The following is a 23,487-nucleotide window of genomic DNA, read 5'->3' on the forward strand; positions in this document are numbered from 1 at the left end:
CTGTGAGATATAATTCTCATCCATTTCTGTCTTGCATTCAGCAGAAGATTCATTTCCTCCATGAACGTGAATATGATATCTGCTTCTGCTGGATTCCCAGCCACATTGGGATTAGGGGAAATGATTTGGCTGACACCGCAGCCAAAACAGCAATTCCCAATAATAATCGCTGCCTGTCAGTCCCCTATACAGACTACAGGCAAATAATACACCAGAAAATACACTCCCAATGGCAGGATTCGTGGAATAGACAGACTACGAATAAATTATATACGTATAAAGCCTGTAATTGAACCGTGGCAGTCTAGTCTGCGCAGGAATTGTAAGGAGGAAGTTGTTCTTGCCCGGACCCGCATAGGACATAGTCATTTTACACATTCGTATTTGCTGAGGGCTGATGATCCTCCTATGTGTGAGTTCTGTGGCACAATTTTAACAATTAGACACATTTTAATTGACTGTCCAGATTTTAGCAATATCCGTTTTACCTATTTTAATCATCTGACTGAGCCGTATACACTCAGTCAGATTTATCCGACAATGACAATGTGTCTGCTGTTTTTAGCTATTTTAAATCAATAAAGGTTTTTACTTGTATTTAAAATTTACGTGTTATTGTTATTTCCTTATTGATTTATCTTTTTTGCATTTTATACCTTTGTTATTTTATATCTTGACATGGTGACCTAAGTAATTAGGTCAGTGAAATTAAAATTTTTATATATCACCTGGTTTTGGCGCATTATAGCCTTAGTTGCTAATGCGCCAATAAAACCCAACAACCAACCAACCAACTGGCCCCTTTCAAATGCCTTTCTTTAGGTGCGCTCTCCATACCTGAACACATTATTACAAGTGTGGTCTAACAATAGCCTTATACAATGGGATTATGACGTCCTTATCTCTACTAGCAATTGTTCGATTAATCATCGATAGGACACCATGGGCCTTCCTTGCACACTAATCACACTAATCTTTAACTAATCAAACAATCTTTAACTAATAGGAAACACAGCGACCTGCCTACCCCCATCGAATTGAGTCAATTACCTGTATTAGAGCACCCTTGTGAACCTAGGTGTGATATCGATTATATATCTGAAGCAACCGTTTCTCACAATGAAGCGTCTCAAAATGCTCCATGCCTACACTCAAGCTTGAGTGGTGTCACCAATAAAAAAACCCACTTATGCACATATTGTCTCCCAGCAGTCATCCGTCAAACGATCGCGACCTAATTCCCCTTCGGAAGTGTCATTAACGATCAATAATCCAACTTCTCACCAAGATAGGTCTGTAAATAGATTGGTAGCCCAGGGGACCGGTCCCACTCAAGAAACATCACCAGCATACCCCAACAAAACCACACCAGTCAACCAATCCAACGTATTGGAGAAAATGTACAATATAACATCCGTCCAAACAAAATCGAAAATCTTCATTTCGAGACTTGGACCGTCCATAACCGATGCAAATATATCTAAATTCTTTGAGGAACAAATAGTGATCAAGGTGGCTGTGAGACCTGTGAAAACAAGATATCCCTCCTATTCTTCATTCACAATTACTTGTGAAAAACAGGATGAACTAAAAGTGCTAGATACCAACACCTGGCCGCCAGGAACTCTAGTAAAAATGTACAAAGAACGAACATCTTCCGCATCCTACCGCACAAGATCGACAATAATACAGGGATAGCAACCAATGTCAGCCTCATGCCAACCTGTCTCAATAACTCCCTTTAAATGCTTCTACCAAAATGTACGCAGTATCAGCAATAAACTACACCCCCTACAAACCATCATGTTACTAGCTGAATATCAGTTCATCTGCTTGACAGAAACCTGGTTATCTCACGGAAGGCAACTGGATGTCATAGGTCAGCCTCTTGATTACCTCAGCCTCCATAATTCCAGGGATAGCAGACGCGGTGGAGGTGTTGCGTTACTGTACTCATCCAGTTTCAAGCAGTCCAGATTTCAGGTGACCAAATCAGATAAATTCGAAGCCCTATGTGCCACATTAAGAAAGGATGCCATACAACTACAAATTTGTCTTGTATATCTACCCCCCTGACCACACAGAAGATTCACGAAATGAACTGATAGCATGGATAGCAGCCAACTTAGTCCCCAACATCCCCACCTTCATTATAGGCGATTTCAACATGCCTACGCCTAGACATGATGAGGCCACTGAGGATCTCATATCAGCCATTGGCACGTTTGGCTTATTTCACCAAACCACACCTCCTACCAGGGGAAACCAGATGCTGGATCTATTATTCCACAATCTTCCACACCTAGGTCTGACCACTGAACACCACAGCTTCCCCTCCGATCACTCTCCCATCACGTTTGAATTTAACGTCACTGTAAACTCAAACACTGATGAAACTCTCAGGAACCAGAAGATTACCAAAACAGTATTCTCCATCAAATATTTAAACCCAGAGATCATCCTTGCACGTCTCATAGAAATAAACTGGAAGGATCTACAGCAGGAATCAATAGACACTGCTATATCTAACCTGGCTAACCAGCTGCTTGAAATTGCCTCCCAAGGAGCTTCCAAACAATTAAAACTCTCTGATAGATCCAATACATGGTTCAATACCGAAGTCCAAGTAGCATTCAAGAGGAAACAAAAAGCATTCAGAATATGTAAAAAGTACCATAACTCAGCTGACTACCAGATGTACAAGAAAGAGCGGGCAACCTTCCTCAAATGTAAACGAAATGCAATCCGGCAGCTGGCACTCAACAGAATAAACCGCTCGAAACGTATTACATCCAAATGCAACAAAGATTTCCATATCGATGAGAAGGTATTTCAGGAATGGGTATCTTCGACTTTCAACGAGTTACCATTAGACCCAAAAACCCCAAACCTAAGTGATTTCATCATGCACTCCAGACAGCCCCTTTCAACTATAACGCTAACAAAACAACAACTTATAAATACCATCAATAGACTTCCTAATAAATCTACAATTGGTCCTGACGGCTTCCCTCTCTTCATGGTTAAAGTGTGTAGTGCCTTCATTGTGGAGCCCCTTCTTGTAATCTTTAACCGCATATTGAAGTCCGGATCAATCCCGACAATGTGGAATCACTACAGGATACAACCCATACCCAAAAGAAGAAACCCAAAGGAACCTAAGGACTTGAGACCGATCTCAGTGGGTTGCTCTCTATTAAAAGTGTTTGAGAAAGCTATCTTATCAGCACTGATCGCCCAATGCTTCTCTCATAGACCGAAACATCTGCACACCGTGATCCCCAAAAGATCTACATATACAAACCTACTGGATACCCTATTTAAAATTCAAACTGCTCTCAACAGTAAATCTCAGCTAGACGTCATCTTCCTGGATATTTCATCTGCTTATGATAAGCTCTCAATTCCCGCTCTCATCAACATTCTGGAAAAGTACTTTGGCATTACTGGAAGCCTGCTAAAAACCATCAACCGCATCCTTACACCAAGACAACTCATCATCAGCTATAAATCCTTCCAACAGGAGTGCAGTATAACGAGAGGAGTACCACAGGGAGGTGTCCTATCCTGTGTACTGTTCGCCGCTGCCCTTGAACCCTTCCTCGCAAGGTATACTGATTTCTCATCGTATGCAGACGACCTCAAATTATACATAACGTCTAAAGAAGCTGAACAAACTCACCTGACTAATCAGCGAGTCTCCGTCCTGATCGACAGCCTTGTAGCATATCTACTGCAGATAGGTCTGGAAATAAATGCATCAAAGTCAGCTCAACTTACCTTTACAAAAAAGATAATAAAAAATGACATCACAGCCTATCACAACGGAGTGCAGATAAGGAAAGTGAAGTCTCACACCGACCTCGGCTTGACTTGGGACGAGGGCCTCACTTTTCAGACCCACTTCTCGACCATGACAACTAAGACTTTCTCGGCGATGTGGGCAATTCGACAAGAGCTGACGGGGTTACTGAACGTAGATATAGTCGGAGGATACGTCCAGCGGTGCCTACAACCTATCGCATTGTATGCATCACCAATCTGGTCTTCTGCCCCGACGTCGTACATAAATAGATTCCTCGCAGTCGAGTACTGGTAATGCGATGGATGAACAGGTCACGGGCAATGCTTTCACCATCTCCAGGGCTGTTTTATACACCAACTTAAATATCACTCCCTGGAGAGTTCACATTGCATCCAGGAATATTCTTCTTCTTTCTCAGATGCTTACCGGTGTGATTGACGCCCCCAGTCTTCGAGGACTTATCTCTACTCCACGTGCTGGATGCAGTAATGACAGTCCCTACTTACCTTTGCATTCTAAACTATCCAACCTGTGCTGTCTGAAGAACTTCTTCCCAAACAACGCAGTGAACCTTTTCAACTCACTGACAATAGACCCTGTGAAATACTCCGAAAGCAAGCAGTACAGAGTGAAGAGCATCTCAGAAGCGCACTGCTTACTTCAACTATAATCTTGACAATGAGTGAACTTGTAAACAATATTGTAAATATACGCACTTGTGTAAATATTGTAAATAATTGTATTCGTGCATTTTTGTACACTCTTCTTATATTGTACATACTGTAAATAATTGTAATTTTTGCTTTTTGTACACCCTTCTTATATTGTATATAATTGCAATTCTTGCATTTTGTACACCCTTCTAGCCGGTCGGCTGTGTATAAGGGATGAAAGCAAACACTTGCTATTTTTTAATAAACGGATTTTAATAATAATAATTGTCTACAATGCTTAGAGAACTTCATATCTGACCGTATCGTAACACCGAAGTTCCTTTCCTCCCCTACCGGTTTTAGTTCAACTCCACCAAGTGTATAAATTATTTTTGGGTTACTGTTCCCCAGGTGCAATATCTTACACTTTGCTGGATTAAAACATTGCTGCCATTTTTCTGACCATCCCTGAAGTCTATCTAGGTCATTCTGAAGAAGCTCTGCTTGGCGGCGATCATTAACTACTCTGCCAATCTTTACATCATCTGCAAATTTAGACATCACGCCCTCTGTCCCTTCATCGATGTCATTTATGAAAATCAAACGCAACAGTGGTTCTAATACTGATCTCTGGGGAACCCCACTTCTTACATTAACCCAATCTGCGGAATAACCATTTATCACAACCCTCTGCTTCCTCCCCTGAAGCCATCCAGCTATCCATCTAAGGACTTTCCCTCTGATTCCAACCTGTTCTAGCTTATAAAGTAACCGCTCATGTGGGACTTAGTCAAATGCTTTGCTGAAATCCAAATAAACAATGTCGAAATTATTCCCAAAGTATGCTGTTATCGAGGATGTCGCAATATCTCTCCTTCTGCAAGGCAACATCCACCAAAATTACCTGTTGAGTAATACTATGAAAATAAATTGGAAATAATCTGAGGGTGTCACAACTGTTCCTCATGGCAGGGATTGTGTAGTCCTTTTAAAAAAGTTTTTATGTGTTGGCATTATATCCAAGTTCTTTGATCTGATCAAAACAGTATGTATCGAGATTGGTTATTCCACACAACTCTCTTCCATTCCTCCAGAACCTAGTTCCTTCGAGAATTAATCCCCTTGCACCCTTCTCACCCATAATGTGCATTAACGTTTGTGATGAAAAGCTTATGGGCTGCGGCTCAACTGTGAAACGCCTGTTGTTGTAATTTTCTGATCAAATACAAATGAAATATATTATGCACACAGACAATTATTTTAGTTTCGGGAACTCTCCGGTGACCCTTTGGCCTTTAGGCATAATTTTTCGAATCATTAGTCAGACGGTGGTTGATTGCTGGAATAAATTTCCATCTGCCGTTGTGGAATTTAGCAGATTAAATAAAATCAAGGAAGAACTGGACAAATTTTTGGAGAGAATAGATAAATGGGAAGGGTTTTTTTTTTTTGTTTTTTTTTGGCTGATGCTGCACAAGCTTGCTTTCTTGCATCATATGCCTTTACTAATCCTAATTCTCATGCTAACTGTTTACAGATCGCTTGTTTTGAAAATACACGATCATCCTGGTCCATGTTCAGCTTTGGCATTTGTCAGTTACGTTTTACTTGCATACGATGTCCAATCGGTGTCTTAAAAATGCTGAGAACTTCGAAATCCATCTGGTACAGAGTGGTTTTAATCACCGTCTCCCCACACTGGATGAAAAAAGGTCCGGGTTCTAATACCGTCATTGAAGCAAAGGCCTTTTATTCACTCTGTTTCTGAGATAGTCAGTCTCAGGGGAGGATAGCAAGGTTCTCCCCTGACACTCAGGTTTTTTCTACAGCAAATCATGCAAACAGAATAGAGAGGCATGCAATTTACAGACATGACACACACACACGGGTTGGATGAAGCAAATCTCGGGGTGCCCCTGATATGACATTTTTTAATGGCTTCTCATACCTGTCCAAAGTCAAATTTGTTAAATTCGTGTACATGTCGAGGAGCATAAGTGCCACATCTACGCTCTTAGGTTTCATTTATACCACTTTGGTATTAGTCCATTGGTTAATGTCCCATTAATTAGAGTATAATTGATAACAATCTTATTAGCTGAGACCAACTGCTAGGTTTGGCAAGCCATTCAAGAACTAACAGCAGGCGTGTGCGAGTCGTGCTGAGACGTGGCATGAACGAGCGCATACACATAACACACCTCTACTTGGAAGTAAAATCTATTACAGGAGCCACTAAGCTTAGCAAATCTTAAATCTATTATAGGAGCAGCTATGCTTAGCAAGCTACAAAAGATAATCTTTCGAAGTTTTTGGCTGGAGAGAGCCAAACATAATGATTTTCATACACTTGTCTGTAAATCATCATGCCTTTGTAGATCCTGGACACTCTCAAAATCGCATACCCATAAAATAGATCAATAGCAAATATTTGTATTGTATAGAATGTACAGGTCAGAACACTTCCAGAACCATAGCTGGAAGTGTTGAAGAGCTATGGTTCAACAAATGTTGAACCATAGCTCTTCAACATTTACAGATGTATTGCAGTTGTAATGAAAAGGTTTTACAAAATGTTGTATTAAAGAGAATTAAATTTGAAGTTTGATTTAGCGTGAGCATTGATTTTTTGAGTAGTCTGGAATTTTTTGGAGCTTACGATTAGACCTCGACCACTGTGCTCATTGTGCCTAATGGATAATCCAACCCTCCTTGTGCGGTATATTTTTAAAGGGCAAATAGAGATATTTTAAGAGCACGGAATAAAATTTTTCCATATACTGTACGGCAATTTTCTCTTGATGTAGGATGCGCTTGCACAATAGTATATGCAATAAGGCAATATAGAAATGCAGTATTTTTCGCCTTGCTTTTGTCTTTTTGTTTTAATGACTATGATACGCCATCCGAAATCCGGAAAATTCCAAGATCCAACATGTGTCAGATCCAAAGATTACCAGATTTCAGAGATTCGACTGTATACGCCAATGTTTGGTATTTATTCGTACTTAATAAGAAAGCATGACTAATTTAAAAAAAAAATAAAAAAAAGTCCTCTTCTATTATGTGCTATAGAAATAAGATTTGTATTATTTGATTTTATACCAGATAACTATAACAGGGATTTGATTTCAGGGTAATTTTCTTAAATATCAACACGCATTATTTTGGTTTCTTTATAAATAATAACCTTTTAATAATTTTAATATTTCTGTCGATAGGTTGCGTGATTTAGAATTTCAATCTCTATTTATTGTGCCAACAATTGGCGCTTTTTTTTTAAATATCAAAAAATATTCTAGAAAAGACGATAATTCCAATCGGTCTGGGAATGCAATGTAATTTCAAGGAAACGTCTGTATTCAGATCAGTGATAATAATTTCATATTTCTTTTTATTTATCGATATGCTTATATGCATCTATTTAAAATTTTGCAACAGTTAACAGATTTCGCAATTGAGAATAACATAGATTAAGAAGTATAGACACAGGTATATACTTCAACTACAGGATTCGTTAGAAATATGTTACTTTATTGTTGAAGCTTTTACAGCGTCTCGCCATCGACAAATTTTGAAATTTTGGTGGTAAGTTATTCACAAGTCTTTGCCATGAAAATTTAACATGCTGAAATGGGTCGGAAAATAAGAACAAATAATAAGCGCCAAGCAGCTAGCTGAGAGGGACATCAAATTCATTGGACTGTGGTAAACTGGTAAGCTAATGATAATAAAAATTAATTAATAATAATTACTTATTAATTAATAATAATAAATAAATAAATTAATATATAGTAACAGATTACAAGTATGCGTTAAACATTTGCTGTTCATTACAAAGGATTCTTACATATGCTTTATGACAGTATTGTTATATAAATCAGGGGCGTATTTAGGGGTGGGGAGAGGGGACATGTGCTTCCCTTAATTAAAAATTTGAAATTAAAGAAAAAGAACTCAGGAGGCCTTCTAAAAAATACCTAAAAGCCTGGTCGCCATGCCCCCCCCCCCCCTTTCCCCCTTACGATGATACCTAGTACGCCACTGATATAAATATCAGGTTTTCACATTGGGCAAGAAGGGAGGGGGTTGCTCAAGAATTGAAGTTGATCGCTTTAAGGTTTTAGTTTTTAATTTGCTATAGTTTCTTAACCGTTAGAGGTAAATTACTGTTAGATCAGATTTTAACCACTAGAGGCAAGTCAAATTTATTTTCACATTTATTATTATATTAGAGACTAATTTAGCACAAATTAATTTTTAAACAAGAAGGCTAAAATCTGCTGAACTCGAGATTAGGGTACCCCGTCCAACATGGCGAGGAAAAAAGTGATTGACAGGCACTTCCCACTCAGTGCTGTTATTGACGGTCGAGTTCTGTGATTGGGTGATTGTTGTGGAGGCGTTTTCTTTCTGATTGTTTTGTGTCATCGAGGTTGGGGGGTGCTTAGCTTAGGTAGGGTGTTTATCCCCCCACCCCGCTGTTTTTATATCGGAAAACGAGTTCCCGATATTAAAACAGCGGCAATCGCTGCCTTCTTCCTGACGTTTAGTTGAAGTATAGAGAGGTACCCAAGATCTGAATATTTACCAACAAGAATAACAATATAGATTACAAGCAATTTAAACACGTTATAGTGACCACTAATGGCTTCAGTTTCTTCTGAGTTTATTCTAAAGAACCACTAGTAATTGTGATTAGAATTAACATAGTGCTCGTTAAACAAAACCTCTGAATTTAATAAGCGCCTAAACAGTTATTACTGCTGGGGTTGAGCTGTGTTGTTATTGGGCTGGGTTGTTTAGAGCGTATGCAGAGGAAACTAAGTCCATGAAATGTATTTGTAGAGTTTCTGTAAATTGCATATATTTCATGGCTGTTTGCCTTGTTTTGCCTGCTCAAAACTCAAGTTTCCAGAAAAAAACACTATGCAACCCTCGCTCACTGGAGATTACTGTATACCAACTTGGTATAACAAAAATATTCCCCAATACCTGAAACTGAAAACTTTTTTCTACGAATACAGTATTATATATAAAAAAAGGGGGAAATGCTTTACTTATGTGAGTTTTTACGGAAACATAATACATTTTTAACATTGTTTTAAAATTTTAACCCTGAGCCCGTCCAAAGACGAACAACGCGCTGGCGAGATCACCAAGAGGGCGTCCATATAAGGAAAATTTCGAATGTATAGGCTACATAGCTTGGAAACCAGGACCTCAGAGAAGACTTGATTGAGGTGTAAAAAGAAATGTTACATAGAGTATGCAATTCTTGATCTTGTTGATTTTGCTACTTGTTCTAATTGTAAGTACGTCCTAGCCCACTTCATAGATTTTGAAGGGGCTTTCGATACGGTTTGGTACCCCAGTGTTTTGAAATCTTTGAGAGCTTTGAACTGTCCTGATTTGTTGTTTAGGACAATCAACAATTACTTAACATATAGAAGAATTATAGTTAGTTCTCAACATTTGAAATTTGAGACAGGATTTTTTTGTCAATTGTTTTTGCAGGCACCAGAAGAAAACTGATGCGGGATTAAACTCTTGCAGTTGTGTTTTTTTTTTTTTTTTTCCTTTCTTATTTTATTTTATTTATTTATTTATTTTTCTTTTTGTGGCAGATACTCAGGTGGTGCCTGCTCCCTGGTGGCAGAGAGGCCTTTTTTATATAACATATTACACACATTTTACACTGCAGGCCCATTTGTAGAGATTCTACTTGAATACAGAATATACAGGTGGAGATGGACGTTAGTCTGAGTGCCACCTTAGACAAATACATACATAATGAATACTAATGAAACGATTGAGGTGTATAAGGCACAGAGGTGAAAGTAAAATGTAGGAGGGTGAAATTTTCACTGTTGTAAATGATTCCATGGATTCAAATTCCGAGGGAAGAGGTTTAGTCTGGGTTATAGGAAGGTCATTTTGCTATATTCCTAAGTAAGGAGCGAGTAAAATAGGCGGTTTATTGTATTAATTATTATTATTATTATTTATTTATTTTTGGTGGGTGCAAGAGAAGTATAGGGTTTCCTTGCAGCGTGTGGCTAATACCAAAAAAAGTATGAAGCATCTTCTGCCTGAAACGCAAGAAAATCCCCCCCCCCCCTACTACACCAACCTAATAGGCAACCACAAACGCGAAAAGACGATCACCTAAAAAAAAAAAAACACAAAAGAAAGTTTAGAGAAACCTCAGTGACCACTTGTTTTAGGCGGAATTGGCTTTATGGAAATTCCCTGAGGATGCGGTCTCGTGGAATCAATTTCACGAGACTGCGGACGGTATCCTTAGGCCAGCGGTTATTACGTCGAAAGGCGGCCCAATACGCTGTTAGTTCGGTAGTCATAATGTTTTGGCTCATGAGTATATTTCTTTACACATGATTATATTTTAATATCCTTTAGTGATGATGTATCCAAAGCAACATGTGATCAAAGGTAATTAGATAAGGACGTCTGCGTGCATGTATTTACTTGTTAGAACAGTACTTGACGGTTCATGATCCACTTTGTTCCTGTGACGAAGTATCTTTACATAATCTACCACATGTTTTGTTGTGAGTTCTGTGTCTGTGTTGCATGACCGGCCTCTTAGCAATCAGGAAGCTGCAATCACTTGAAAGACAGCTTTCCGATTTCCGTCTCTAGTCACAAGGAGATGGGCCATCTACTGAAAAAATAAAACTCGATTGTTGGCTTCCTTCCGCCACCGTAGGGTCTTGAAAGGAAAGTCCTTGAACGTCCAACGCCTTGAGGAAAAGTATACAAGAGTGATAGTAGAAGAGTCGGGGGGAGAAAGGGCAGGTGAAAGGACGGTGAGAATGGAGAAGTCTAACCCCAGAGGAAATGTAAATCCTGTTAAATCATTTGCGCAATCTGTTACTTTTTGTTATTTGTTAGTCATTTGTAAGTTGGACATAGATTTTTGAATGAGTAATGTATTATTATATTAACTGTGTGTGGATTTGGTAATTCTAAACTTCTATTTTTACTAATTTTTAACATTTTATCTAGTTCAGTGGTTGAAATATTACCTATTGAATGCTCACCATATTTGCTATATTTCATTATTAATTTTGAAGAGCTTTGTGTCTATAGTTTTCTTATTTTCAAATATTTCTCTAACTGAACATGATACACAGCGTATCAGGTGCCATATTGGCCAAACTGACCCTAAATAATCAATCGTCCATTCTGCCTGTACTTCATGTTTCATTCTGTGTTATATATAGTTTTTTGTTTTTTTTTTTCATGAAAACCCCAAACACAAGAGGTATTATTAGAGTTGAACTTTTCTAGATTGTAATTTTTAGGAAATACGTATGAAAGAAGATTGTTTCAGAAAACGGAAGTTGAATGAATAAATGAGGAAGAAGAAAAGTTGGTTCTGTGAGTTTGAAGTTGGACAGTAAAAGGATGTTTGAAGGTTGCTGTACGCGTTCGGACTGCTTTGGAAGAGAGAGCGGGAATTATAGAAACAAATTCAGAAGAACAGTACCTATGGAAGTATCTATAGAAAAGGCATGCAGCAGAAAGGGAATGTCTATCAGACAGAGAATGGAGAGACTTCTCACCAACAGATTGTCAGATTTTAAAGGGGGTAAAGAAAATATTATTATTCATGTGGGGACAAATGATATTAAACGTACACGATCTGACGATTTGTTGGAAAAATACAGGACCATGCTGAGGAAATGTCGCGAGCTAGGCCATAATGTCTATGTGTCTGCAATTCTGCCCAGACACGATAGGAGGGATTATATGTTAAGAGCCTTGTGGATTAACTCAAGACTTGAAGGAATCTGCAAGGCTTTAGGGGGTAAATTTCTGTCAGCATGGCCCACACTTGTAGGTAGAAGGAATTTGTTTTGTAGAGACGGGATACACTTAAACAAAGGTGGTGCAAAAGTTTTTGTCAGTATTATCAATGGGTTGATGTAAGAAGTGGGGTTCCCCAAGGATCAGTATTAGGACCACTGTTGTTTTTAATTTTCATAAACGACATTGATGAAGGGATAGAGGGCGTGATGTCTAAATTTGCAGATGATGTTAAAATTGGTAGAGTAGTTAATGATCACTGTCAAGCTGAGCTTCTTCAGAGAGACCTAGATAGACTTCAGGAATGGTCAGAAAAATGGCAGCTGTGCTTTAATCCAACAAAGTGTAAGGTATTACACCTGGTAAACAGTAATCCCAAAATAACTTATTCACTTGGTGGAGTTCGACTAAACCCAGTAGTGGAGGAAAGGGACTTGGGTGTTACGATACGGTCAGACATGAAATTCTCTGAGCATTGTAAACAGGTTGCAAGGAAGGCCCATGGTGTCCTATCGATGATCTATCGAACTTTTGCAAGTAGAGATAGGGACGTGATAATCCCATTATATAAGGCCACACTTGGAATACTGTGTTCTTGGAATACTTGGAATACTGTGTTAGACCACACTTGGAATACTGTGTTCAAGTATGGAGGCCGCACCTAAAGAAAGACATCGAGCTTCTTGAAAGGGTGCAAAGAAGGGTAACTCGCCTGGTGAGATCGGCAAAAGGGCGTCCTTATGAAGAAAGACTTCGAATATGTGGGTTGCAGAGTTTGGAAACTAGACACCTTAGAGGAGATTTGATTGAGGTGTTTAAGGCTCTGAGAGGCATCAGTAAAATGAATGAGGACAAAATTTTCAAGATTATAAATGATGCTAGAACTAGGGGACATAAATTCAAGTTACGGGGGGGAAATGTTTAGATTGGACTGCAGGAAGTTTTATTTTAGCCAGCGAGTTATAAATTACTGGAATAAGTTGCCTTCATGGGTGGTAGAGGCCGACAATTTGGGGAAATTCAAAGGGCATCTGGATAGTACTTTCGGGTAAGGGAAGCGCATAGGATGATAGGTTTAATTTCCTTTTTATCTATTTTTTATTTTATTTTTTTTATTTATTAATTATTATTATTTAGTTATTTATTTTATTTATTTATTTATTTTTTGTTTTTATCATTGTTTTGTACGGATTTTTTTTTTTTTTTTGGCTGGTGCAGCATAAGCCATAGGCTTTCTTGCACCATGCGGCCGTTACTAATACTAATACTAATACTTTGTTAGAGATGAATTAACATAACTGCCCTCTTTTGAATGGAATCTAGAAACCTGCGAGACGTTTGTGGGCACCGCTCCAGATGTGGTAACAATGTTCCATGGTAGGAGGATTTGCGATTTGTACAGAGTGAACAGGTGTCTGGAAGAAAAATAATGCCGAGAACGAAAGAGAAAACCCAGATTTTTAGAAGAAGCAATATTTGTGATGTGCTTATGCCAAGAGAGAGAGATTAGAAGTCAGGGTAATCCCCAATAGAATCAGAAGAACAACAGAAGAATCCTTTTTGCGAGATATAAGATATGGTTAATTCAATTAATGAACAGGTTCTTTTGATGTTAATATATCTTTAGTTAGACTGCTTGTGAGAGGCAATTTTTTTTCAAGCATCCAGTCAATGACGAACTTGTTTAAAAATATGGTTTTCATCGGTCGATGAAAGTGTTAGTGGATTGCTGAAAGAATCCCCAAACCGTTTTCCTTTATTTATAGCCCTTATATTTATAATGCTCCACCATTTACAAAATACCCATATTGAAATGTTTCATAAAAGTAACTTAAATTATTTTTCGCACCCTTCTGCAGACTTTCAGCCATGATTTCTGAACATTTGAAGCATCAGCTTTGTATTCTCTAAATTTGATGGCGATAAACGTTTCCTTGTAAATCCATATCCATATTTCAATTAGTCTTAAATACTATGTAATATTTTTCAGAATTAAAAAAGATGCTGCTTGTAGGGTGAATTTATCTTTTGCAGTTCATGAAATAATGGATAAAATATCCATTTCACTGGGAATTTTGATTTAATTAATTGTTACATACGGATTTCAGCAATTCTATCCTGGGTACATGGATCAACGTGCATACTCCTGTTTATTCTTATCTTCTTTTACCGTAGGGTAAGGAAATTTGCCGAATTAAGTTTTATTTAATGCAAATTAAGTTTTTATTTTCTGAATAAAATCGAATCTTTTATAATATTTTCCATTTTGATCCGGTAATCGTTTATAATAGCTCATAACTCTACGTATCTAATAATATGACTTTATTTCATATTCATTCATGTTCTTTGAGCTCGTAGCAGTTTCTGTTATAAAAGGTACGAGATGGGTACATGATGGTGGTGTGGTGCTCCATTCGTTTTTGTTTGTTGTTTACAAAGTTATTGGTGGCTAGCAAAGTGCGATAATATTTATACAAGTACTTTTCTGGAAGGTTCTTAGGTAAGTAGTAAATATACTCATAAAAAGGTCATCAATTATGATCTTTTTAATAAATAGAAATATTTTATTTATTATTATATTTTAATTTAATTTTATTTAATCCACACATAACAGATTGAACCCGTGTAGATGGATGAAGACTTTAAATGTTAACTATATTAAAATTATGCAATATTTGTAATATTAAAATTTAGTTAAAATTAATAATCAATTTATATGAAAATAAATGTTCAAGGTAACGCTAATATCAAAGTAAAATGCAGTTCTAAGTTAACCACATTTGAATTGTTTGAATTGTGTTATATTAACGTAAGATTGCAACTCGATATTCCTCTTGTGGATAGCATAATTGGTAGGATTGCCGATCTCCTCACACCGGGTGGAAAAGATCTGAGTTCGAGTCCCATCGATGACAGGAGGAATTTTTATAGGTCTTTTTCACAACGTGGCTGAGTTTAGTCGGTCGCAGGAGAGGGTAGCACGGTTATTTCTCTCGGAAACTGGTTTTTCGTCCAGCAAACAGAAAATCGACCTCAGAACACGCAATTTACAGACAATATACACGGAGCAATATGGCCTTAGTCGCCGATGCTCCTGAATCCCTACAACAGCAATTTGAGATCACATAAATTGTTTTAGTAAGTCAGAAACAATGGAAGAGAAAAAGAATGCCTAGAAATACTTTGCGCATTTTAGTAGAGAATAAGAAGAGATCTAATTTGATATGGAACAAAGGTTCAAATTTATACAGAATCGGTCAGTTGGCTAAGAGCCATGTGAGTGAGAGGTGGGACAAGGATATGGCGACCAAGTCACGTGCATTAGGTGTAAGATTGGAAAAGGCAAGAAGAGTTAAGAGTTAAATGGCGCTGGTTCTTATGATATAGTTAATTGGAAGGGGGAACATTTCCGAATAGCTGCCTCGGGCGCCGAAATACCTGTTTCCAGCGCTGATACAAACAAGAATAAAAGAAACATGAAACGTCACCTTCACGGCAACACATTTGGACCAATTTTTATTTATATTGAGATCTCAATTAATCATTAAGTCAGTAATCTTCATTTCCAAGCTCTTCTAAGTTTATAGAGGTGTTCGGAACTTAAAGAAAATGGGTATGAATTACAAAGTATGTCTTTGTAGAACATTCCAGGCATGTTTCGCTAAAGGTAATTTCAAGGTAATTTGGTGGAATTTTCACAGGAATCTTTTAAGCAACCCCCCGCTCCATGATTTATCTTCTGATTTTTGCAACTAGGTGGTAAGTTGGTGTCCAGTTGCTCATACATGTTATGATAAAAGCAACACCAAGACAATCTAAAAATAAAATAATAAATGTCACACTAGGGCCATCTGGAATATCAATTCGTCTGCCCAAAGGTATTATGTTCGTTAATTGAGTGTGTTATCTGGTCGATTTGCCTGTTTTGCTGGACGAAAAGCCCGAGTTTCCATGAGAAAGGAACTCTGTTACCAACGCCTTAGACCAACTAACTCAGCCACGGAGTGAAAAAAGCCCATAAAAGTTCCTCGCATCATTGACTGGATTCGAACCTGGACCTTTTCAATCCTGTGTGGGAAGGATGGTGACGATGCCACCCGTGCAGATCCAAGCGATCTGGGTCCGATTCAGATTGCCGGCCGAAGTTGAGAAATCCTTCCCTTCAGAACAGAGAAACTTTAGTGAACACTTCTTCACGCACAGCCGGGTTAGTCGGTCTGCGGCGGGAATTGCACAGCTTTTCAATCTAGGAAAGTTGAAAATTTCGTTCCATAAATCAGGAAAAAACTAACCGTAGAATACAAACGATATGTTACCATGGCGCTGTATACCTTGTTGCAAATTCTAGATAACACAGTGATGATGGAGTCATTGATGATGCAAATCATCATTGACGAAACAGCAAAGTAATAGGAACAACATTATTCACTGACCTACCAGTAAGTCTTGTAAAGTGGCCGCGAAGTTTCAGTTCCACCTCCTGAAATCACTGGTAAGCTGAATCTCTGTAGATATTGAGGTGGGCACAGCCAGAAAAGATGTATTTAATTTTAAGGTTTTCAAAGGTCATAATAAGAAATTATGTTTATAAAAAATATGTGTCCTGATTCCTTGGTAATCCCCACTGTGATCCTAATTGAAATGGTTCAGTTTCTTTTAGGCATTTGCTGCATACTGACATAAATTTTAATATATATTATTATAACAATTATTAAAAATATAATAATGATACTTTTTAAAAAATTAAAAAAAGAATCTACGCACGTTAACGCTTTCGAACCATAAAATGCAGGGAAATTTTGGGCAACATTTTCCAGGAAGAAAAGTGCATATTATGGTCCGAAAAATAAGGTACAGTATATACATTTTTTTATATTTGAATATTTGCTTATTTTATTAGGGAAATGTCCGTCGTATTCTTATAAACCCAATAAATCTCTTTTTTTTATTTTAGAAGTAAGCGAGAAAAAAAGATCTTGGTGGCAAAATATATATTGTATTGCCGTATGTGAACCTCACTTCAACAATTCATGGGTTCCTTCATTGGTCATGTATTACCTGGCTCAGCATTTCTGTTGATTGCTATATGGTGGACATTTGCTTTCTGTGACCGCTATGTTAGACTGATAATAATGAAAGGACGAGCAAGGTTTCGCAGTACGGCAACATTTGCATCACCATGCTGTAGGACATTTCCGATGGAAAGTATCATTAAGATAACGTTCTGCTGTATTGGAATTATAGGGGAAACGTATACTGGCTTTGTAAATGGATCCTTTGTAAGTATGGGGAATGCACAACACATTGCAATGTTCTTTTTCTTCGGGCTGAATGGTTTGACAGATATTTTAATGTTTTACAAAGTTCCTCTTCCGGCCGATTCTGATTATTTTACAGGAATCATGGGATTCTGTGTAGAAGCTTTGTTGTTCAGATTTCATTTAGAAGGTCGCAGCAAATTGGATATTCACGTTCATATGCTACTGTTATACGTTATAATTTCAACCATATTTGCAGGCATCATGGAGATGAAGTATCGGAGTGCCATCTATTCCGTAGTTCTACGAATTTTGCTCACTTTGGTACATGGTAGCTGGTTTTTGCAAATTGGATTTATCCTTTATAATCCGATTCCTCATGCAGAATCGTGGAACGAATCCAGCTTCGACCAGATAATGCTGGTGACTGTCATCTTTATTTGTCATCTAGGAATATCACTGTTTTTCATTATTTTTATTGGAATTTGTACTTGGATGAGATACAAATATATAAAAGTTTATCGTGTAATCGCAGATATTCATAAAAATTTGAACGTAGAACGATGTCCGGTGTTAACCACAAACTATACACCCTTAATGGAAAACAAAGAGTTACCTCCTCAGTTTGCGGAAGAGAATTGCTAATGTTAAACCTTACGCTTAGAACGAGAAGAATTTTGACATTGTTATCGAAGATAAATGGAACCAAATAAATAGAAAACAAATAAAAGAAAGAATTTTGTAGAAAAAAACAAAAACTTAAGTTTTTGGATTGGATAAACTTTTTGTCAAAAAATTGTATTTCGTAAAATACTTCTCTACCTGTTATAATTCTATCTACCCCAATAGTCATATTAGTACTAGTTGAGAAAATTTCTCTTAACCTTATTGTTGCTAACTTCTAATATTGTTGATATCGTCTGTCTAATTGAAATCTGTATTGATATCTTCTGTTTAATTGAAATCTGTATTGATATCTTCTCTTTAATTGAAATCTGTATTGATATCTTCACTTTAATTGAAATCTGTATTGATATCTTCACTTTAATTGAAATCTGTATTGATATCTTCAGTTTAATTGAAATCTGTATTGATATCTTCTGTCTAATTGAATTTGTATGGATATCTTCTGTTGAATCGAAAAGCTATTTGGCTATTTTAGTTTTTACTATAATAGCTAATTCTGTGAAATAGTTCTTCATGATATTCTTATATATTTTATGATATGCATGTATAATTTTGTTTATTAAATGTCATAAAACTCATAGAAACTGCAGTTTGTTATTTTTATGATGTTCTGTACTGCACAAGCGTACAAAGGTTAAAGCTGTACAACCTTAGGTCCAATCGATGATCTAGAATAATTACGGAAAGATGCTTTAAAAGGACGTCGTTCAGCGCATAGTTTGTTAGTCCCCTCCCCTATAGTCAGCATTTTAAATTGATGATTGATAAGAGAAAGTACGTAGGCCTATTAGATTAAGTAGCCATTATTTTATGTCGGAATTACAATGTGAATATGAGTTTAAGGAAACAATGTTGAAGATAAGGTGGTAGATGACTTTCATCAACCGGTGAAATACCACCGCTTTGCTTATTGGAGGCTTGAAGTGGTGAAACCCATGTTTAGTCTCTAGAGCAAAGTTTCCGGCATCCCCCCCCTACTTCTCCTCCAACCCATGCACGGTACTAGGTACTATAGGTTTTGATACCTTTCGTGTTTGGGGTTTTCATAAAAAAAAAAAAAAAAAAAGATGACTTTCATCAACCGGTGAAATACCACCACTTTGCTTATTGGAGGCTTGAAGTGGTGAAACCCATGTTTAGTCTCTAGAGCAAAGTTTCCGGCATCCCCCTCCCCCCCATACTTCTCTTTCAACCCATGCACGGTACTAAGTACTATAGGTTTTGATACCTTTCGTGTTTGGGGGTTTCATAAAAAAAAAAAAAAAAAAAAAAAAAGATAGCATACAGTGTCATTATAGTGAATTATCGAAAGGAATTTGTTAACTTTTATTAGGTTTAGGTTAAAAACACATTCAAGGTTTTAGCCAAAAATTTGACTGTAATAAAAAAAATACAGTATATATTTCGCTTATTAGCTATTCCACAGACTTCCCTTTTGGAGTAGTATCCTTGCGAGGTAACACAACTTGTCTAACGATTCTGCCATTGTTGGAAGCACTTTTTGAAGCTCTGTTTCGTTATCTCTTGCAGTACCTTTTTCGATTTTTGTTAGATCGGTAAATCATTAAATCTGTACCCTTTGAGATTAAATTTTGATCTCGGAAACAAAAAGAAATTACAGGAAGCAATATATGATGAGTGCAGAGGATAGGGACCCAAGTCCCTTGTCTGGAAATCGTACCACCCTAAAGTGTGGACGGTTGCGTTTGCTCCTTTGATTTGTCAAAATGTAGCAACCAAATTCCATCGTGACTTTTTCTTGAGGAAAAAAGAAACGAAACTTTTATTTTAGGAAAAAAAAAAAAAATATATATATATATATATTTATTTGGTTGCTGAAATTCACCATCGTGTTGATATTTTAGTTAGCGTCCTCTGTATATAACAAAACTTCTACCTAGGGGTTTAGGAATTTGATAATTGATTTGAACTCATTCCTAGCCCAAGATCATTTCTGTTTTAGGGATTAGTACTATTCTTGTGTTACTTGCACCACAAATATACTGATTTTTTAAATAAATTAATTCTATTATTAAAAGCTGATAAGTTTTGAAAGCATCTAGGGGGGGGGGGGATCAGGATTCTGATTAAAAATGTCCTTGTTTACACTTCGGCACTACCACAAGATCAGAGGAGTTTACAATAAATCATGGATACAATCGTCAATCGTATTTAAAAAAATATTTTTTTTGTTTATACTCCATAGTCAGAGGAGTTCACAAGATCGAAAGAATACAAGAAACAGCACCGTATTTAGCAGTCACGGGCATGATCCCTGGGAACACAAAGTACGTGTACTTATGTACCTTCGCGCTTGACCACTCGTATAGTCACGCTGGCTTGAACCACGGCCCACTCAAAGAGCGTATTCTATTGCAGTCCCTCTTTTGACCACTCCGCTACGTCAGAGCTAATGTTCGCTAATATAAGCATAGAAATATATTTTATCTTGTGTCCTGGCAGTACCAGAAATCTCCTTATCCGCCTGTTTACTCTGACGTGAAGCAAGAATACTGTTAAGCTAGTCATGCACGTAATGTGAGGTTTTGCAGAGTGCTGTTGTGTTGTTAGACTAGACACTTTTCAACCGGGGGGGGGGGAGCTACACAAAGAAGGTCCTTCCTGGTTCCCGTTCCAACCACCAGAAGGCGGACTTTACTTTCGTCTATATGTAACACACGTGCATGGCCTTTCCATTTCACAAGAGCAAGAAAAGGAGAGCCAAAGAAAAGGAGAATATCCGAGAAATGTTAACAGATGTATAGAATAAAATAAACTTATTTTCTATTTAATATCACTGATTATGTTTTGAAAAACATAATAAAATTAATTTAATTATTTATAGAGGTTGTTTATTGTTAGGTCCTTTCCAAGCGTCATATTTCAATCATTATTGAAACGTTCAGGGTTAAGACTTTTAAGCGCCCGGATGCAAACAAAACTCAGCCCTCCGCTATTTTTTTCCCCTGAGAATAGCAGGGGCAGAAAATAGCAGGGGCCGTGAGGTGACTCCGTTGTTATGGAAACGGAAAATACGTTATTCAACAAGGATAGGGGAATCTGACCAAAGTATATCTGGCGGGGGCAAAAATTTCATAAGATTGTAGAACTGTTATCTTTAAGGGCATAAAAGGCAATAGGTTTAGATGATATTAGTATTAGTATTAGTAACGGCCGTATGGTGCAAGAAAGCCTATGGCTTATGCTGCACCAGCCAAAAAAAAAAAAAAAAAAAAAAAAATCCGAACAAAACAATGATAAACACAAAAATTAAATAAATAAATAATAATAATTAATAAATAAATAAAAATAATAAAATGAAATTAAAAATTAAATAAAAAGGAAATTAATCCTATCATCCTATGCGCTTCCCTTACCCGAAAGTACTATCCAGATGACCTTTGAATTTCCCCAAACTGTCGGCCTCTACCACCCATGAAGGCAACTTATTCCAGTAATTTATAACTCGCTGGCTAAAATAGAACTTCCTGCAATCCAATCTAAACATTTCCCCCCGTAACTTGAATTTATGTCCCCTAGTTCTAGCATCATTTATAATCTTGAAAATTTTGTCCTCATTCATTTTACTGATGCCTCTCAGAGCCTTAAACACCTCAATCAAATCTCCTCTAAGGTGTCTAGTTTCCAAACTCTGCAACCCACATATTCGAAGTCTTTCTTCATAAGGACGCCCTTTTGCCGATCTCACCAGGCGAGTTACCCTTCTTTGCACCCTTTCAAGAAGCTCGATGTCTTTCTTTAGGTGCGGTCTCCATACTTGAACACAGTATTCCAAGTGTGGTCTAACATAGGCCTTATATAATGGGATTATCACGTCCCTATCTCTACTTGCAAAAGTTCGATAGATCATCGATAGGACACCATGGGCCTTCCTTGCAACCTGTTTACAATGCTCAGAGAATTTCATGTCTGACCGTATCGTAACACCCAAGTCCCTTTCCTCCAGTACTGGGTTTAGTTGAACTCCACCAAGTGAATAAGTTATTTTGGGATTACTGTTTCCCAGGTGTAATACCTTACACTTTGTTGGATTAAAGCACAGCTGCCATTTTTCTGACCATTCTTGAAGTCTATCTAGGTCTCTCTGAAGAAGCTCAGCTTGACAGTGATCATTAACTACTCTACCAATTTTAACATCATGACATCACGCCCTCTATCCCTTCATCAATGTCGTTTATGAAAATTAAAAACAACAGTGGTCCTAATACTGATCCTTGGGGAACCCCACTTCTTACATCAACCCAATCTGAGGAATAGCCATTTATCACAACCCTCTGCCTCCTGCCCTGAAGCCATCCTTCTATCCATCTAAGGATTTTCCCAGTGATTCCAACCTGTTCCAGCTTATAAAGCAACCGCTCATGTGGGACTGAGTCAAAAGCTTTGCTGAAATCTAAATAAACAATGTCGAAATTATTCCCTAAATCCAGCTCGTGAGTGACCCTTTCGAAATAGCGAACCAGATTTGTTAAACATGATTTTCCCTTTACAAAACCATGCTGAGTATCCTTAAGAATTTCAATTCGATCCAAATGATCCTGAATTCCACCCTTGATCAATGCCTCCATGATTTTCCCTACTACTGAAGTCAGACTGACAGGTCGATAATTTCCCACTTCACTTTTAGAGCCACCCTTATGTATGGGAGATACATTTGCACTTTTCCAATCCAAGGGAATATTAGATGATAAATGATGCATAAATGATATTAAGCATGGCGATCTGAGGATTTATTTCATAGTTATGAGGAGATGGTCAGAAAAAGCGACGAGTTAGAACTGACTGAAAGTGTATGGAATTTTTTTTCTTCCCCGAAAATATTACAGGAGGAAGTACATAATCAGAGGAAATACTTCTAGCCGCTCATGATGCTTCGTGAATTGCATGAAGCTCGCGAGCTATGCGTTGCTAACTTAGGTCTCTTTTACTAAAGCATCTCTATTCTATCCCATTTCTTCTCCTTCAGATAAAGGTTCACAATAATTGTTCTGTTTTAGCAATTTCATTCAAGTACCTTCTGATGATCAATAAGTGTCTTCTAATGTCAGCAAGTATCTTCTGTCTTCTCAGCCTTTAATCTGTGCACAGTACTAAGTACTACAGGTTCTAATACCTTTCGTGTTTGCGGATTTCATAAAAAAATACGCGCATTCCAGAAATATTGGCATTCCTATATGTTTTGTGTGTAGTAAGTGATCTACTTCTGCTATAGTAAGGAGAAAAAGCGATA

General features: G+C 37.4%; 1 protein-coding gene across 1 annotated transcript; it reads left to right on the forward strand.

Annotated features, from left to right (window-relative positions):
• The first annotated feature begins 17,321 nt into the window (after positions 1–17,321).
• On the forward strand, positions 17,322–18,194 carry LOC150080444 (transmembrane protein 45B-like). Its single transcript, XM_090380694.1, has one exon. The coding sequence runs from the start codon at positions 17,322–17,324 to the stop codon at positions 18,192–18,194; it is 873 nt and encodes a 290-aa protein (XP_090236820.1).
• Positions 18,195–23,487: the final 5,293 nt, after the last annotated feature.

The sequence above is a fragment of the Mastigoproctus giganteus genome, chromosome 9, assembly GCF_048544385.1.
Source record: "Mastigoproctus giganteus isolate SK-2022 chromosome 9, ASM4854438v1, whole genome shotgun sequence".
Lineage (NCBI taxonomy): Eukaryota > Metazoa > Arthropoda > Arachnida > Uropygi > Thelyphonidae > Mastigoproctus > Mastigoproctus giganteus.

Bases quoted from the DNA above. Each gene is read 5' to 3' on its own strand.
- LOC150080444 (XM_090380694.1), top strand. From the start codon at position 17,322: ATGGGTTCCTTCATTGGTCATGTATTACCTGGCTCAGCATTTCTGTTG.